General features: G+C 39.9%; 1 protein-coding gene across 2 annotated transcripts in view; it reads left to right on the top strand.

Annotated features, from left to right (window-relative positions):
- The window catches only part of PAPPA2 (pappalysin 2), a 578,240-nt gene that overhangs the window by 413,211 nt on the left and 146,944 nt on the right, over positions 1-18,085 (top strand). For both annotated transcript variants that reach the window (XM_074389559.1, XM_074389560.1), the window contains 2 exons: positions 14,574-14,867; positions 16,543-16,735. In XM_074389559.1, coding sequence (XP_074245660.1) covers positions 14,574-14,867; positions 16,543-16,735 — 487 coding nt within the window. The remainder of the gene's footprint in view (positions 1-14,573; positions 14,868-16,542; positions 16,736-18,085) is intronic.

Here is an 18,085-nt window from a genome sequence, read left to right as displayed (position 1 = left end):
GGGGTATCTATACCAGAAAATGGAGATATATGCAGATGTATGTATACACATATATGTCTAACAAATTAAACATGTAAGGATCCAAATTCCAAATTACATGCTCTGCTAGCATGCATAGCGGAGTTTCATTGGCTCTATAGTATCTGATTCAGTTTTAGAGTCCCACAATCCTTTTATCTCTAAACTGTATTTCTAGTTCTTGGTACATAAGAAATCAGAAATTTGTGATGTTAGTGGTAGCCTGGGGCTACCAAGGCAAGAGCATTGCGTGTGTTGATAATGTATTGCCCGGTTCCTCAAGTAAGGCCCTGATATTTCCAGGCATCCAGTATAAACCAAAGAAGGCATTCAGATTTATCTACAATTACCACAAGAGAAAAACTAGGGAAAGAGAGGTTTCTGAATGGGATGAGACATTTTGCTGGGCCTATCAGAAAACAAATTTTTAAGTCATAGACTGCAAGACTGCACTTCATGGCTGTTGGTTTCAGGAAGAGTTCTGAAGGATTTTTGATATAGTGACAGAAAGGGGCTGTAGATTCTAGCCATACATTTCCAGGATGGTCAGGTTATCTGGAGACACCCCTGTGCTTTCCAGATGAAAGCTAATTGGTTCATTCTAACCTTCCTGGTAGCAATGGTTGGACTAGAAAGTCATATTCCTGTAATCCATTTATTAGTGAATATGGGTGTTTTGAGCTATGCTCATCAAAAGCAACAATAGCAGAGGTGGGTATGTAACACTGTAAGAAAATATCTTCAACCTGGTGTGTACTCGAATCACAATAATAACCTTTCTGGTGTATGTCTGCAGAGGTCCGGACAGCAAGGTTTACTCAACAGTGGCTTTAGTGAGGCCCAAGTCTCTCAATAGGAACTGAATCTATTTGGTTAAAAGACCTTAAAAAATTATCTCCTTATAGAGAAAAATCTTGTCTTCTTGATAAGAATTATTGGACAGGGACATACCATTGAATGTTTTCTAACTTTATTATAATTGGGCATTGGCAAGACTCATTCAACTATAAAAAATGAATAAAATACTTCAAAAATTATTTATTTGATGGCATCAAATTGGCTAAGGCAACAAGGACATGAGGAGTCCAATCCCAAAAAGAAGAAAAATGCATTGAAGTGGGTCTCATATATAACTCAGTCTTTTTCCTTTCAGGGAAATTGCCAGATTATCAGTGGAAGACGTAGAGACAGAGCAGAGAGCTTGCTTTGGTCTCACTACTGGGAAGACAAAAAATAGAGTTCAGGTTTTTAGGGCAACCAAGACTTGAGGGATCAGGATCCTAGAGAAATGGAAATCAGAAAAAGTGAGCCTGATTTTCTGCTTGTAATTTCTTTTAAGATATTTGTTAGTTACTAAACTTACACTCTCAGGGCCACTGGACAAGAAAACAAGTAGAAAATAACTTCTAAGAGATTAAAAAACCAAACAGTGATTTTAAGAGTGTCATAACAGAAGAGGCAAAATTGGGAGTTGAGGCCTTGTTAAGGAAGAGGGGCTCTGAGACTCCCTCTGTGCAAGGATAAACAAACAGCTTACCCAAAGCCTATGATCCAGCCTGAAACACACTTTTAAAAACATTTCAGTAGTGTTGGGGGGAACAGGTGGTGTTTGGTTACATGGATTAGTTTCTTAATGGTGACTTCTGAGACTTTGGTGCACCCATCACCCAAGCTGTGTACACTGTGCAAGTGTGTAGTCTTTTATCTCTTGCCCTGCTCGCACCCTTCATCCTGAGTCCCTAAAGTTCATTGTATCATTCTTACGTCTTTACATCCTAATAGTTCAGCTTCTAATTATACGTGATAACATACGATATTTGGTTTTCCTTTTTCTGAGTTACTTCACTTAGAAGAATGGTATCCAACTCCAACCAGGTTGCTGCGAATGCCATTATTTTGTTCCTTTTTATGGCTGATCTCAACCAAATTCACTCCTTGGATTTTCATGTTCTTATTCACCCTTGAACAGCAACCTTTTTTGTTTGTTTGTTTGTTTGTCTATCACTGATAACGTTGCTCATGTTCCTCCTTCCCCAATCTACAACACTGGTTATCTTTTGGATGCTTGCACATTTTCTTTATCCACTCATTGATTGACGGACATTTGGGCTGGTTCCATCATTTTGCAATTGCAAATTGTGCTGCTGTAAACATGCATGTGTAAGTGTTTTTTTTGTTTTGTTTTGTTTTGTTTTTTTTAAACATAATGACTTCTTTTCCTTTGGGTAGATACCCAGCAATGGGATTGCTGGATCAAATAGTAGATCTACTTTTAGTTCTTAATAAATCTCCATACTCTTTTCCATAGTAATTGTACTATTTTACATTCCCACCTAAAGTGTGAAAGTGTTCCCTTTTCACCACATCCACATCAACATCTATTATTTTTTGATATTTTGATTATAGCCATTCTTGTAGGAGTAATGTGATAGCTCATTGTGGTTTTGATATGCATCCCATCTATTTTTCTTTGTTTTTATTGCATTTGCTTTGGGGTACTTGGTTATGAACTCTTTGCCTAAGCCAATATCTAGAAGAGTTTTTCCAATGTTGTCTTCTAGAATATTTATGTTTCCTCCTGAAACACTGTAAATCCCTGTTTGGAGGAAGTTTATCTGCCTGTATTCTAACTACCTAGCAAAGAAAGTTAAATATTCCTTGGAGAAAGACATCATCAAAAGCCTCTACAATTGTTCATGCAGTGTCTAGGAATCAATAAAAAAATCAATTATTTCAGGAGACAGAGTCAAATGATGATAAACAAAACAAATCTCATACAGTCAAAAATTATCCAGGTATTGGCATTGTTGGACACTGGCTTTAATTATTATTAATATGTAAAAATAGATGAAAATGCGTAGTTTCTTCAGAGAATTGGAATCTCTACTAGCGAATCAAGTGGAAATTTTAGAACTAAAAGTAGATACCATTAAGCAAAATTAAGAAATTAATAGATGGGTGTATAAACAGAAGAAAAATTTAAGAACTAGACCATTGTAGAAAATTTACGAATTGAAGCTCTGAGGAAGAATGTGCTGGGAAAATATAGAATACATCTTAGGAAACATTTAAGACCCCATGAAAAATTTTTATTGTAAATTGGAGTTCTAGAAGAAGAAAACCAAATTGTGGGCAGAAACAATACTCAAAGAAGAAAACCAAATTGTGGGCTGAGAATTTTGCAAACCCACAAAAGGGATCTAGAACCACAGGTTCTAGGTATTTTATAAACTGCAAATAAGATGGATAGAAAGAAAATATTTGCTAAACACAAATCTGGCAGCTGACTGTATTTAGAAGATATACAGAGCTGCAGAACTCTCAAACCCAACAGCAAAACACACAAACAAAAATTTCAGTTAGATACTTTAAGTTCTGGAGTACATGCACAGAACATGCAGGTTTGTTACATAGTTACACATGTGCCATGATAGTTTGCTATTTCCATCACCCTGTCGTCTACATTAGGTATTTCTCCTAATGCTATCCCACCCTAGCTTCTCAGCCCCCAACAGGCCCTGGTGTGTGATGTTCCCCTCCCTGTATCCCTGTGTCCATGTGTTCTCATTTTTCAACTCCCACTATGAGTGAGAACATGAGGTGTTTGGTTTTCTGATCCTGTGTCAGTTTGCTAAGAATGATGGTTCCCAGCTTCATCTATATCCCTGCAAAGGACATGAACTCATACTTTTTTATGGCTGCTTAGTATTTCATGGTATATATATGCAACGTTTTCTTTATCTAGTCTATCATTGATGGACATTTGCATTGGTTCCAAGTCTTTGTTATTGTGAACAGTGCCACAATAAACATATGTGTGCATGTGTCTTTATTTCACAAACTAGTGGTTTCCAGGGTTTAAGAATGAGGAGGCAATGTATGGTTGGTGGTTGAGAAGAGTATAGATGTATGTGTGACCTAAAGGATAGCAGGTGGGACATGTTAATAGTGAGAAAACAGCTCTGTAACTTGATAGTGGTGGTGATTACACAAATGCATACATGTGATAAAATTGCATAGAGCTATGTACACACAAACCTGACTGCATGTAAAAACTGGCAAAATCTGGTAGACATCTGTGATCTCTATAAATAAGCAACATACTTTGCATATAGCAGGTGTTCTGTGAGTGCTCATTGAATGAAGGTATAGATGAGTAAAAGTATTAAATTTAAATGGTTTCAAGAAATGCTTAAATTGTCTCATGAATCACTGACTTATAATGGAATTTCAAAAGAAGCAAGGGATATTTATATTTTAGTCCTTTGAGAAATCCCTTACAACATGATTATTAATGTGCTTTTCAGAAGTAAAAGACTAAACAGCTCACAGATCTGACTCAATAGGAAATTGTGTTCTTATTTATTTCTTCTTGTTCAATCATATCTGATTAAGCAAAGGAACTGTATTGACTAAAATCAGGTGTAGAGTGGTACAGACAGCTAGTATAACATAGAGGAAGACATTCAGAATTTTCTAAACAGAGCCTTTTTGAGACTCAAGATGGGATTTTCCATTTGTGTCAGCATGTAAAGGCCCTACATTTTTAGGGTCTGCTGGGTAACCTAGCAGATAAGCATCCTAGCCTGAAAGTTTGAAGATTGAATCCAATTTTTGACTATCAGTGGCTTAGGTCACTATATGCAAAGACCAAGGTAATATTTGTCATCTCAATTTGCAATCAGGATCATTTCTGCCCTTTCATATGATTTTGTGCTTTCAATGCTGTGTTCACACAAAGAAGAATCTTTTTATAGGTGGACAAATAAGCGAGATGTTCTTGAGCTCTAAGGTTCAGTGGTTTGAACATTTTTAACCATGGTAAACAATACCTGAATTGAAAACATATCTTTGAAAACAGAACTCTTAAATTAGTCATAAACCAGCCCTTTTATAAGCCTTAGATACCATATTCATGGTCATTCATTCATTCAGAGAAAAACTTGAATGTGTTTTGTGGCAATGCCATAGATAGAATAATGAAAACAGTCTGCCCTTAAGGGTGCACAGCGTGATTGTGAGACAGTTAGATTTGTAATACTATTTGATGGCACCACACATAAAGTTAGGCAGGAACATGGAAGGGGAGGTGCCTAAAAGCATTAAGGAAGAGTTCCTGGGGGGCTGAGGCTCAAGATGGGAATTGAGGGATAAGCAGGAGTTTCTTTGGCAGACACAGGAGAGCATTCTAGAGTGGAAGAACTGGCAGATGGCAGGGTTCAGTGCTGTTAAAGGCCTGCACACACTTAGAAATGGGTGTGCTTTGCATGGCCACAGTAGTGCTCTTCAAACTTACTGTTTTCTCTTTACTTGTAAAGAGACTCAAAAAACTCAGCAACCCTTCACACATTCTTAGAGTTAACACCTAAACATCTAATAATAGGTTTAATAGTAGCAAGGAAAGTAATTTGGGACATATAATTTTATTTTAAATTACTATCATTTAAAAATAAATCTAAAATTTACTTTTCTAAGTGTCTTCTCAGTACCATACCAATTTGAAAATCACCATCATTTATTTAAAATAAAATCATGGTCAAGTACTTTTTAAACATTGGGCAAGAATTCATTTTTCTGTTTTCTCTTTAAATTTGTGGTTCCATTTCACTTCTGTAGAATTTTATAATCATGTAACATACATATATTTTTTTGGAGTCTAGTTGGTTATCTGGTTCTCGGCTAAAAACATGTTGAGGACACAACTCTTTGGTGATCGTGTTTTGTTAAACTAGACTTTTTATTTTGAGATAATTATATGTTTGCATGTAGTTGTAAAATGCAAAAAAGATTCTGTAAAAACTTTACTGATTTCCCCTAATGGTAGCATCTTGTAAAACAATCTCACAAACAGGATATCAGCATTGAGATGAGACTAACATAAGATATAAAGTGTTAAAAAATTTCTTCTCAATTGAGTTACCATTTGAAATGATTACTCTTCTACAATTGATCAAAACAATATTTTTAAATGTTAATTGCTAGTAAAAACAAATACATAGGAAACTCCTCTTTTCACCATCTCCTTATTTATGTGAACACAGTTTCATAGCACTTGCAGCTACAAATGAGAAATAAAGCAATATGATTGATGTTAAATCTTTTCTCATTGCAGCAATAATTACTATCCATCCACAGACACAAGAACTACTTTGGAGTTCAGGGAGCCACATTATCTCCTTAAAATACACATTTCCCGTGTTTCTTATCCACTGCTGGTCTTTTTTTTAATGTACCAAAACAGAGTGATTCTTCCTGGAGATAAGGACTAAATAAGATGTATAAACTGGAGTGCACATGTAAATATGTGGAGTCATTCATTAGGCAGCCTCCATGACATAAACAAGAAGAGAACTATTCCTGAGAATTACCACCTGGCTTCTGTTTTATACAATTTAATTGTCAGAAGATGACAGTCAGTAAATGACGCTACTCTGGCTGCCTTGGAGTTTAGAAAACAAGGAGCACTCTTGGCTATTAAACACTTTAAACAAAATTACCATAGAATTTGAACTTTACACTCTGGAATTTGGTTACTCTAAACAAAGATTCCTGCATTTATAAGCATGTGATGTAAATAATCACTTATATATGTGGTGATTTGAAAGGTCTTCTCTTTTAAAACATGTACTAGAACTTACTGAATCCGTGATACTCCAGAACAGTGCCTGGCATAGATAAATGCTCCATAATGCTTAACGAATAAATGAATTATAGGAAGTATCTTCCCCAATCCTACTCTGGAGTGCCTACAATCCTGTCATGATTTTCATGCAAAGTAGACAAAAAATTTCATCATGAGGTTGCATGTGTGTGTGTGTGTTTGTGTGCATGCGCATGCGCATGTGTGAAGCATTTCCCCCCTGATGGAACAAGGAAAGGGTTATATATTAAATCTCTAATGCCTTGCTAATAACATCTTCAGTTTTAATCCAACAGATTACTTTTCTCCACAATGTGGGAGTGGCTAGAGCTCCCTGAGTGCTTGATTGTTGGAGACAGGAGTAGCTGAATGGGTATACAAGGAGACAAAAAATGACACCAGACTCGGTAAAATCTTCACTCTCTATGCTTGTCTTCGTTCAGTCTTGTCTGGAACAAAGCTTGCCTTTTAATGAGACCACAAGCTGTAAAACCAGGAAGCCAAGCCAATGTGAGATTTGGGGATAAATGGCTCCTGGGCTGGTTCTCTTTAAGATTCACTTCTCTTTTTAGCTCCAGTTATTTTTTTTTTTGATCTTCTCCATTTTTTTCTCTTTTTTTGCCTACCAGTCCACCTACACCACTTGTTCTTTCCCTGCCCTGACCTGAAGTGCTCCTTTCTTGGACCCCGAGGCATGCTCTTACAGCTTTGTCCCTTCATTGTAGACAGCATGTTTTGAGGAGCAGAGTTTCACCAGTCACTGGAAGTAATTACGTAGGCACCTGCAGACCAGCCCTCAGCCTCCCCATTTCGTGGGCGTATAATATTCAGCCCTAAAAATTTTATAGAACTGTTTTAGAGTTTTTCAACCAATATTCTTTTCTCAAACTGCCCAATGGTTTTTGTTGTTGTTGTTGTTGTTTTGTTTTTTTGTTTGTTTTTGTTTTTTAACTAGAAATAGCTTTGGGAATCATTCTCTTTACCTTGAGCCATGTGGGTCATCTTGTGTTAAAGCCTGGAAAAGCCAGTAGGAACTTAAAAATATAGAATCACTTTGGGAGCTTGGCTGTTTACTACTAAGATTTCATCTTCTAATTAGCAGATTCTTTCTTTTCTTCCCCCACACCATCCCCTAGACCACACAACAACTCTGTCTTATTGTTTTGGCTTGTCTTTTGTAATCAAGGCTGAAAGATCTTCTAAGAAGGCATGCGTTCTCCTGCTGCCAGTCCATTAAGGAGCAGTTGTGCCACACATGGCCCCCAGTTGATAAATCCTGGGAACCCATTCATATTGTGTTCCATGTACAAGTTGATGGTACTGGCATGCATTGGGTTTATGTCTTGGCTACACATGAAAGTATGCAAGAAATGTAACTTTATTCTTCTGTCATTAAACTTAATTTCTATTTTGAGCCTACTGAGTAGTAGTAATTTAATTTCAGTCAATTATGCCTGTTATGCTTGGGGCTGTGCCTAACCTTGGAGATAGCGTGTAAGTGCCAAGGCCACAGGAAAAATAACCCACCGTGGTCACCAGGTGATGCTGGTCACCTGACATGACCCTGGTTCTCATCACAGGGACACCCTCAGGGATATTCTGGCAGGCTCTGTTACCATTCTTGCTTAGCTTTGGTGGTCAGTGGTTCCTCCCTAGAACTAAGCCACTTACTCAGGAATCTATTACTGTAATGAGTCAAGATCCTTCTGCTGTCGGATTATACAAACCTATTTTGTGTTTTTATCCCTTTTCCAGCTTGAAAGTCAGGGTACAGGCAACTTTATCGGACCCACTACCATCTATTCATTCCCATTATTTACCTTTTGTCTCTTTCCTCTTCTTTCAGCTTGAGAGAATATTTTCTAGGCTAATGTGGTAGTGGTCGTGTTGGCAGTGTGAGAGCTAGGGTCCCTATTTTCAATCCATCCACTATGCTAGCTCAGCCATGGATGGAGTCCTCTTAGGATTCAGGTAGCAGAGCCTCAGAAAACCTCACAGCTAAAAATGAATTTCTTGTTTCCTTACTTTTCATTCTGTTGTATTAATTTCCAGTGAGGTTAATATTTGTAGAAAAGTCTGGCATTGTGAATTGAGTGGAGTAGGGAGAAGAGAGGCATGGAAGTACTGGGGTAAAACGCTAGTATTTCCAAATTTTTTTTCAACTTTTTGCACTAGTACTTTAAAGCTTCCCCTGAGTAAGTGTTCCTGGTCATGTTATCCGTCTATCTACAGGATGTGAATGAAGGTGGAGGGAGCCTGAAGGTGTCTCAGAGTAGAGGCTGGGGTGTCATGGCATAGTTGAGAATATACATGTGCATTTGTTTTTTCTTGCTGTTTCAATGTGTCAAGCAAGAGCAGGAATACCAAAGAAGGGATTCCACTGTAGGGGATGGAATCTCATCCTCACCCCACTCCCCACTCTACTATCAGATTTTATTTCTCATCTGTCTTTTAATTTTGTCCTCCAAGATAAGGAATGACAAAAAATTAATGGTTGGGAGTATAAAATAATAATTATATTCTCCATAACAAGAGAAATGGGAAGGGAATGATTATTGACACTAGAACAAAGACATCTTGTGTAAATCTGATCTAATAATATTTTGAGATCAATGAAGAATTATGCCAACAGCTCCAATTTGGTAAGATTTCCTTTCCTCCTGCAATTAGCAGCCTAATTTCAGACTGCTGGGAATCAGTTTTGAACCCTAATATGTTGTCCATGAAGAGAATAGGCACTTGTGTATTTGCAGCCCTGTCCAAGTCTTGCTTGTCTTCTGGACGCCTGTGGTTGTCAGGATCAGAACAGCATGAAGACAAAGTGTGAGCGGCTTATAGGAAAATCAGAGATCCTTGCTGAGGTTGTTTTCCTACTGTGCCTGGCAATCCTGGTTTCACTCTGGGAGGTCTGTCCAATTTATGGTCAGGCCCCACCTTCAATTTTTTTTTTTTTTCAGTAAATGAAGATTTGTAGGAGCTGATGAAGGTTACAGGCAAATGAACGTGTCCTGCCAGACTACACATAGAATTACAATAATATTGAGAAATGGTCTAATATATATTTTGAGTCTCTTTATTCTAGGAAATAAGCTACGTGCTTATTTATTTACATTACTAGTTTAATCTTCATGACAATCCTTTGAGGTAGAAACTCTTCTTATTACCATTAAACAGATCAGGAAACAGCCTTGAGAGCATTCAAGGAGTGTTTCCCCATATCAGGATCAGTACCTTTCCAGTGCCAGTCAGAGAAGGAGCCCTGGCCCCTCCAAAGGCTACCTTGTGAGAGAGAAGCTTCTGTCCAGTGGTGCAGGGACCCATGTGTAACCACGCAGAGTCTGACCCATGTGACTGGAAGAAAGTGTGAGCACAGGTTCTAGCTTCAGAAGATAATGCTGGTTCATTTGAATATTAATATATAATGATACTGACAAGTACCATTTCTTACTATTGTTTCATTATTCCTATGATGCTGTCCCTGAGAAAGCATTGCAGCTTTTCCTGAAAGTGGGGGAATGCACAGTCCCTCAGGGCCCTTCCTCCCCACTGGGGGAATACATAAATGGTGGTGATGGCAGGAAGGGATTGCTGCTCTAGCCACTCAGTTTTTATTTATTATTAATTATGTATTGTTAATGAAATGCTTGATTAATCAAAAGAAATGCTTGCATTCCTCTTACTGGATTTTGGGCAATACGTCTTTATGCCTCACTCCAGCTTTGGCCTGAGTACACGTGTATGTGTAACTTTTATTAAAACACGAAAGAACTTTTCCAAACTAAATCACCAAATAAATTTAATGTTTATCCCCACCCCCTACATCAATGTGAGTTTGATGTGTCTCAGTGAGTAATGAAAACCCACTTCATAATAATGAGAGTTTGTATGTCTGTGAGTGATTAAAACTCATTCCCCTAATAACTGCACAAAGTTGGTTTAGTTGGAATGAATAGTGAGTGGAAAGAATAGTATGGGACCCCTTTGTGTATCTGTGAGAGTGGATGAAGGGTGCAAACCAGTTGTATTAGTTCGTTCTCACGCTGCTATGAAGAAATACATGAGACTGGGTAATTTATTAAGAAAAGAGGTTTAATTGACTCACAGTTCAGCATGGCTTGAGGGACCTCAGGAAACTTACAATGATGGTGGAAGGTACCACTTCACGGGGGGGGGGGGGGCAGGAAAGCAAACGAGTGCCAGTATGGGAAATGCCAGACACTTATAAAACCATCAGATCTCTTTAGACTCATTCATTGTCATGAGAACAGCATGGGGGAAACTGCCTCCGTGATTCAGTTACCTCCACCTGGTCCCACCCTTGCATGTGGGGATTATGGAATTATGGGGTTTACAATTCAAAATGAGATTTTAGGTGGGGACACAGCCAAACCATATCACCAGTAGAGAGAGAGTGAGGATTAAAGGGTGGTGAATCTGGTTCACTTGGAAATCTGCAGCAGGTCTGAGTAGGATGGCTGGCTTCTCACTGCCAGCTTTCCCCTTTTCCTCGGGCCACTTAAAGATGGGAGTCTTGGAACACAAACTGCAAGGCAGAAGCAGTGACAGTCCATGACAACACAGATTCCTTTACCTTTGTTCATGACTGTCCCACAAAGCTGGCGTGTTAGCTCTCAGAATCTGGGGATACAGCTGGGAAGAAATCTGTGATAAGCCAATCTACCCCCTCATTTTACAGAGGAAGAGATTAAGGGAAAGGTTAAACAGCCAAGGCCATGCAGCTAGTGAAGGTCAGCTAACACTCCACACTCCAAGTTTCTCTAGTTCTAGTCCAGGGGAATAATCTTATAATCGTGTGCTGTAATAGATACAGAATTACCATAAGAGGTCCAGGACCTTGGGCTTTTTGTTCTCAACATGTGTTGATGTGCACAACACTCATCCCTAAATTAGAGCGATATTTTGTTCTATATTTTCTATATTTCTATATTTTGTGCAATCTCCTAGTTAACACACATGTAGTTACTGAACCAGTTGCTGTGCCTTCCAAATAAATGAGTTTTTAGCATAAGTACATCTCTCCACAATTGAAAATATAACTTGTGAATGTGTGTTAAAATGCTCATGTTGTTAATGAAGATGTTAAATGTTGTGTGGTTAAAACTTTATTCTTCTGTGTTGGGAATGTGCACCAAGAGTGCTACGGGGGAGAACGCTGGCCAATTGTCCTGGGTGTAGAGGGGATTTGCTGGGAGTGTTGAGGGCTTGCACTTTTATGCTTCTTTCTCTACTTATAAAAAAGCTGGTTTACTGAAAGATGGCTGTTGCAAAATATCCTTAGATTTGGAAACATCTCATTTGGGGTTGAGGTAGAGACTTCTGGTGATTGATGAGAAGCCCAATACTGTAATGGCCATCCCCATATCCTCAAGTGTTTACAGTTCACACTCCTGATCATCCCTCCTTTCTTGGCACATGTTGCTTTTTGCCATCCTTTCTTCCTAGAACCATCTTTCTTTTTGTCTATATTTTCTTTCTCTATACTGAATGACATCACAAAAGGCCCTGGGCCTGGCTGGCCATAGGATATGGGGATATTTGATGTTTGCTCAGAGCTAAAACATATAAGTAGAAGATAACTATTGATTGGAACTTTTCTTTTTTTTTTTATCTTTGATAGTGTTTTCTGGATTGTGCTCTGAGACATCTGGTACTCCAGAGATGTCAAAAGATATTCTACCCCAGACAGGTTCTGTGTTCAAATAAGTTTGTAAAGCAAAGGGTAAAACTCAATTGATGAAGGACATTTTGGGGCCTTTAATACAACAACTCACTCTCATATACATTATGAATCTTCAGGAGGATAATATGTCATGCTGCATTTTCCTCAAGCATATTTAACCATTAATAGCACTTGTTTTTTCAAAGTATTACCCAGGTTCAGATTTTATGAACATAATTTGGGGAAAAAACTAATCAGTGTGGATACTTAAACTTTATAGATGGATAGCCTTTCAAAATCCTATTTCTGAAGATTAGTTTTTTTAAAGCCAAAACTTACTTAGAAGTGGGGGGAACGAAAGGCAAGAGTAGGCAGAAAAGGGATTAAGCATATGTAGAGGGTAAAAGTGTGGTGGAGGGGAAAGGATGAAGAAGGTGAAGGCACCTGGAAAGGCAGTTGGGAAAGAACAGAAAGCTGTTCTCTTAGAATTATCTCCACTTACGTGAAGGTTGATACTGCCATTAGAGCACTGGGGGCAAAATTGTGCATTGTTGGTGATGACTATTGCTGCTGTTGGTTATGTAGACATAAAGTATGGACCTCTTGGAAAGTGGAAACACTGTGTTTCTCCAGGTTTGTTCAAATAACATACACTCTTGAAATAGACTGTTTTCAACTTGGTTTAACCTTATGTTGCCATGATGATGAACAAATACAAGAAATAATCAGAAAATAACCTTATAAAAAGAAAGAGAAAGAAAAAAAGTGTAAGGCTAGAGAATAACATTTTTTTACCAGAAGTAGTAGAAATAATAAACATGAGAGGTGAGGTCTAGCTTTACCTGGGATGTGAAGGGAGACACTGTATCTTAGATGAGTCTGGGCATGGCTTGGGTAACGTCAGTGTGTTGGAGTAAACTGGGAATGACTGGAACTTGAACTTAGAAACTGTCCTGTGCAGGAAAGTAGTCATGAGAAAGGCAGCTGAGCTGCCTGTTAGATAGGCCAGTGGATGTGGCACCAGATACCCTGTGACTGTCTCCTGCCCATAATGCTGTGTATGTGGTTGTATATGGGATGTTGAATGGAGGCAGGAATAGGACATAGTCCTTGGAATATGATCTGGCCAGAGAAGGACAGGGCTAGTCTCCTGGAGGACCAGCTCTACTCAGAAGACTATTGATACAGGGAAGACTCAGGTGTGAGAAGTGAAGCAAGTCCTGGGAACTGGGATCAGACCTGGGACAGAAGGACAGGGTCAGCTGGGCAGCACAGCCAGGGGTGACCTTGGGCCCCAGAGGATTGATCCAGGTGTGTGAGATTCTCTGTCTCTTCTCTTAGATATAAGACTGGGCCTGGCCCTGACAATTTTGGGGTATAAAGAAGGAAAGCCAAGTGGTTCAATTATGGGAGAAGAGGAAAGCAGGAATTAGGATTTCACCAAGCTAGACAGACAGAAGTTGTGCCACTCGGATATCTTTAGTCTTTACTTTGGTAAGATTTAAATGACACCACTAAGTCTCTCATCTGAGCCTGATTGAATGCAATGAACATCTCCCTTCGTGTTCTCATGAAGATTTAGGGGGAGTGCAGGGATTGTTAAATCAGAAGTAGCCTACAGCTGTCATTTCCTTTAATGTACCAAACACTAAAAAATAAAAACAAATTTTAGTGTTATCATCTCCACTTTACAGACAACAAAACAGTTCTAGGAGGCAAGACAGCTGTTCAAGCCCTCAAAGCTGGAATGCGGAGGAGTAGGAGTTAAGTCAGATTTTCTTGACTCCAAATCCCTTGGACTTTTGCCTAGACCAATCATTCTCAACCTGGGAAGTTTTAAAAAATGTCGACACATGAACCTCATCCTCAAACGTTTGGATTCAATTCATCTGGGGTAGGATTTGAACCCCTGTATGTCTTCTTTCAACTCTCCCAGGTGATTTTAATGTGCAGATAGAACTGAGAATTCTGGCTGTCTATCATGTCGGCATTACTGTCCTGGGCCTCTAGTATAACTAACTCATCCATGTAGAGAATAAAGAAATGTGTATTAATTTGTTTAGAGGGTTTTTGTGGCAAGAAAGGCAAGCAATGACTATATGTCACCAGAAGTTATAAAGTGACTTTTTAGAGGCTGAAATGGAGTATTTGATGTTTATCATAAAACGTAATTAAGGATTGGAGAGCTGCTGTTCATTCTGTGCTCTGAAAGGCTTTTCAAAACTTTCCCTGCAGGTGGCATTGTTGTCAACCCAGCCTATTATGGGAAGCCTGGCCACATTAACACCATGATCCATGAAGTCGGGCATGTTCTGGGACTCTACCATGTCTTCAAAGGGGTCAGTGAAGGAGAATCCTGCAATGACCCCTGCAGAGAGACGGTGCCGTCCATGGAAACAGGAGACCTCTGTGCCGACACCGCCCCCACTCCCAAGAGTGACCTGTGCAGGGAACCAGAGCCCACGAATGACACCTGTGGCTTCACTAGCTTCCCAGGAGCTCCGTTCACCAACTACATGAGCTACACAGGTCTCACCACTGTCTTGTTTTCTTTTACGAATACATGAGGGTCTTTATGAGCTGGGAGGGTGGAGGTGTGGGAGCTGATGGGAAAATGATTAAGTGGACATTTGTGTCAGAAAGTTGAAGTGTATTTATTATAGGGTATTATTTTTTCATGTCTTTGGAGAATTTGAAGAAATACTGAAATATTAAGGTGCTTTGTTCACTGAATTCTCCTCTACTAGATATTTAAAATATGCTTCTAGATAGTAAAAAAGGCTAAAAGGCCCTCTTGTGATCCCTTTGAATTCTGGAATGTGGTTATTCTTATTTTTGCCCACATTTTTAGGCATTTACTCTGAAGAAGAATCCAGTGGAAATAAGGGAAAAGGGTTTATGGGTCAAGGTGGCCCTTTGTACTATTTTTGAATTTGGTCAAGAAAGTGTCTTGGTTAATTTCGGCTCAGGATTTTTTTTTTTTTTTTTACTATATGTTATTTTAAAAAACAAAATGAGATTATCTTTTTTCCAGCACTAGTCATGCACTAATTCTTTGCTGCCTAACACCCTCCCCCCACCAAAAAGTGCCATCTAATTTAAAAAATGGCATCTTCCTGGCCCTGGAAAAACTTATTGTCTGGTCTTTCCTTGCTTAATTCGGCTTCTGTATTATTCTTCCCTGTCTCTCACGCCTTCCTTGTTTCTGGTGAAAAGTAATAGTGACCAGTTTCCTGATAATGGAAAATTTATCCCTAAAATTAAAGACTGATTTGATTTGATTACCTAGTCCAATGGTGAAAGAAGATTTTTCCTTCTATAAGTTTCAAAGGCTTGTTTGGTGACAGGTTCTTCTAGAACTATCCAAAAAATAATAATAATATACCACCACACCCTGGTCATGACTTTGATGGGAAGAAAGTGTGATGCGCTGGTCCATCTGTTACCTATCAGGATGTGTCTATCTGCGTTCCATTGCAGTGAATAATTCAGCGTATCATGAGAACCTCTCCTCCCCCATCAAGGGACAGAGAGATCAGATGATGCCATGCAGAGGGCAGAGCTCTGGAGGCAGCACCTTTGAAGGGGGAAGAGGAAACATTTAAGAGGCTGAGTAAGGCAGTATTTGGCGTGTTTTCACTGGAAAAGTCCCTGAAACTAAGATAACTCCCTTTCCAACCTATGCAAGAGGTACTTGCTAAAGAGACTTTGCCAGATCCAAAAGTAAGGCCGAGACCACCATTCCCAGCCCTGCTGTCTCCTTGACATATGGCTCTCTTTTCCCTTGAGCAGCTCTACTGAATACTCACTAACCTCTGCCAGCATCACTGGGCAATAAAGCAGGTGTCTGCAACTCCACAAATGTTCACGAGTGAAAAGGCCATCTGTTGAAACACTGCCATCTTGTGGTTTGCTGAGTAAGCAACCATCAGCTCAGAGCAACCTGAGTCTCACCCTGGGCCAGCCCAACTTTAAGGTCATGACCTTGCTTTAGACAAGAAAGTGCTACATCTCTGGTCTCTGTCTTCTCTTCGCATTTCCAGCTTAGACCCGTTCTGGAACAGATTGCGTTTGTTCATCCAACAAGTGCTTATTGAGCATAATAAGTTAACTCAGCCATGAACAAGGTACAATTTATCCCTGCCTTGGTGGACATGACGGGTTAAAATCTCCATCTCTTGTGCTACCTTTCTTGTCTCCACAGATGATAACTGCACTGACAATTTCACCCCGAACCAAGTGGCCCGAATGCATTGCTATTTGGACCTGGTCTATCAGCAGTGGACTGAAAGCAGAAAGCCCACCCCCATCCCCATCCCACCCATGGTCATCGGACAGACCAACAAGTCCCTTACTATCCACTGGCTGCCTCCTATTAGTGGAGTTGTATATGACAGGTGAGAGGGGCACTGGCCTTGGGTGAGCTGGTTCATTTCTCTGTGACATTTCATGTGAATAAAGGGAAGAATATGAAGCCAGGGGAACTCTAATTTGGAACTATAAATGTGTGCATCACCGCTCAGAGCTGCTGCTCCAGCCTGCTCTGTTCTCATTGCTTTAGCAAAGCTCAGGGCTCTCCTGTGAGCCAGTGGCTTATAGTGAGTACTCACTCCCCCTCAGGGAGGCCTGGAGAGGCTGACCAATGTGACAGGGATGAATTGGCAGAACTGAGAGGGCATCTGCCACTTGTCCCTGTCAGCTGTTCCTCTGCAGCATGAGGGTGGAGTGGCGGCTTGCCACTTGCACAGTGGTGTCGGGGGAGGGATTACAACATGCTTCTCCAGGCACTTCTGGGCGTGGGTGGGTGGGAGTGTGCCCACTGCCACAAGCTGTGCATCAGGGGCTTCCCTGACTTATGTGGGTGTTTCTGACACCTTCTCAGCCTCCTGTTCCCCCCCCCTTCTTATGGCCACTATCATGGAATTGTCATCCTCTGCTCATTTTCCTATCTGCCTCACTTGCCTGGCAACTACTGGGGGAGGCAGGATTATTCTTTGTCTCTTTGTCTCTTTCCCTCCCACCTCTAATAGATGTTTACTGAATAAAAAGCATTACACCTAAAACTAACTTTCCTTCGTCCTTTGCCTATCGATTTACAAGAATATCAGAGAAATGTTTGGAGATAGGAGAGAAAGGTAGGAAAATGAATGACATCTGATAATTGGTGGTGGGGATGGGAGAATGTCGTTTCACTGAGAAGGACCAGAACCCCCTCCATGACTTGTGCAGACTGACCTCTTTCAAAACCTAATGCTGTATTCTGAATAACGATAGTACCTTACCTATTGGTTGCACTATGTGTGAAGTGTTGTGCTAGGTATTTTACCTGCAATTGTCTTATTTAGTCTTTGGAGTAAACACAGTTTCTGCTAAAGGAGTGAGAAGTCTGAGGCATAGAGCAACACACAGTGGCAAGCCCAAGACCCCAAAGCTGACTAGAGGTGAACTGGGGTGTCCAGTGGAAATGCAGGACTAAGGGACGCGGAATGGATGGTTTCTTTTAATTTAGAGCTTTCTCATTTGGCACTTTTCTTCTTTGCACCACACTTTCTCTCCGGGTGTCAGGCTTCAGCTAAAGAGAAGGATGTCCCTGGAGCAGGTTTCTGTATCTTTCTGCTTTGCTGAAAGCGTAGGGAGAGAGCAACAGAGAGACGGGGATAGGAGGAAGCTGGTGAATCCTCTTTCACCTGGGATCTTGATACCTGTCTCTGATACCTTGATACGTACTTCATGTGTGGCACCACTTA

This window comes from Saimiri boliviensis, chromosome 19 (genome assembly GCF_048565385.1).
Source record: "Saimiri boliviensis isolate mSaiBol1 chromosome 19, mSaiBol1.pri, whole genome shotgun sequence".
Classification (NCBI taxonomy): domain Eukaryota; kingdom Metazoa; phylum Chordata; class Mammalia; order Primates; family Cebidae; genus Saimiri; species Saimiri boliviensis.
This window is presented reverse-complemented; position numbering and strand designations above follow the sequence as displayed.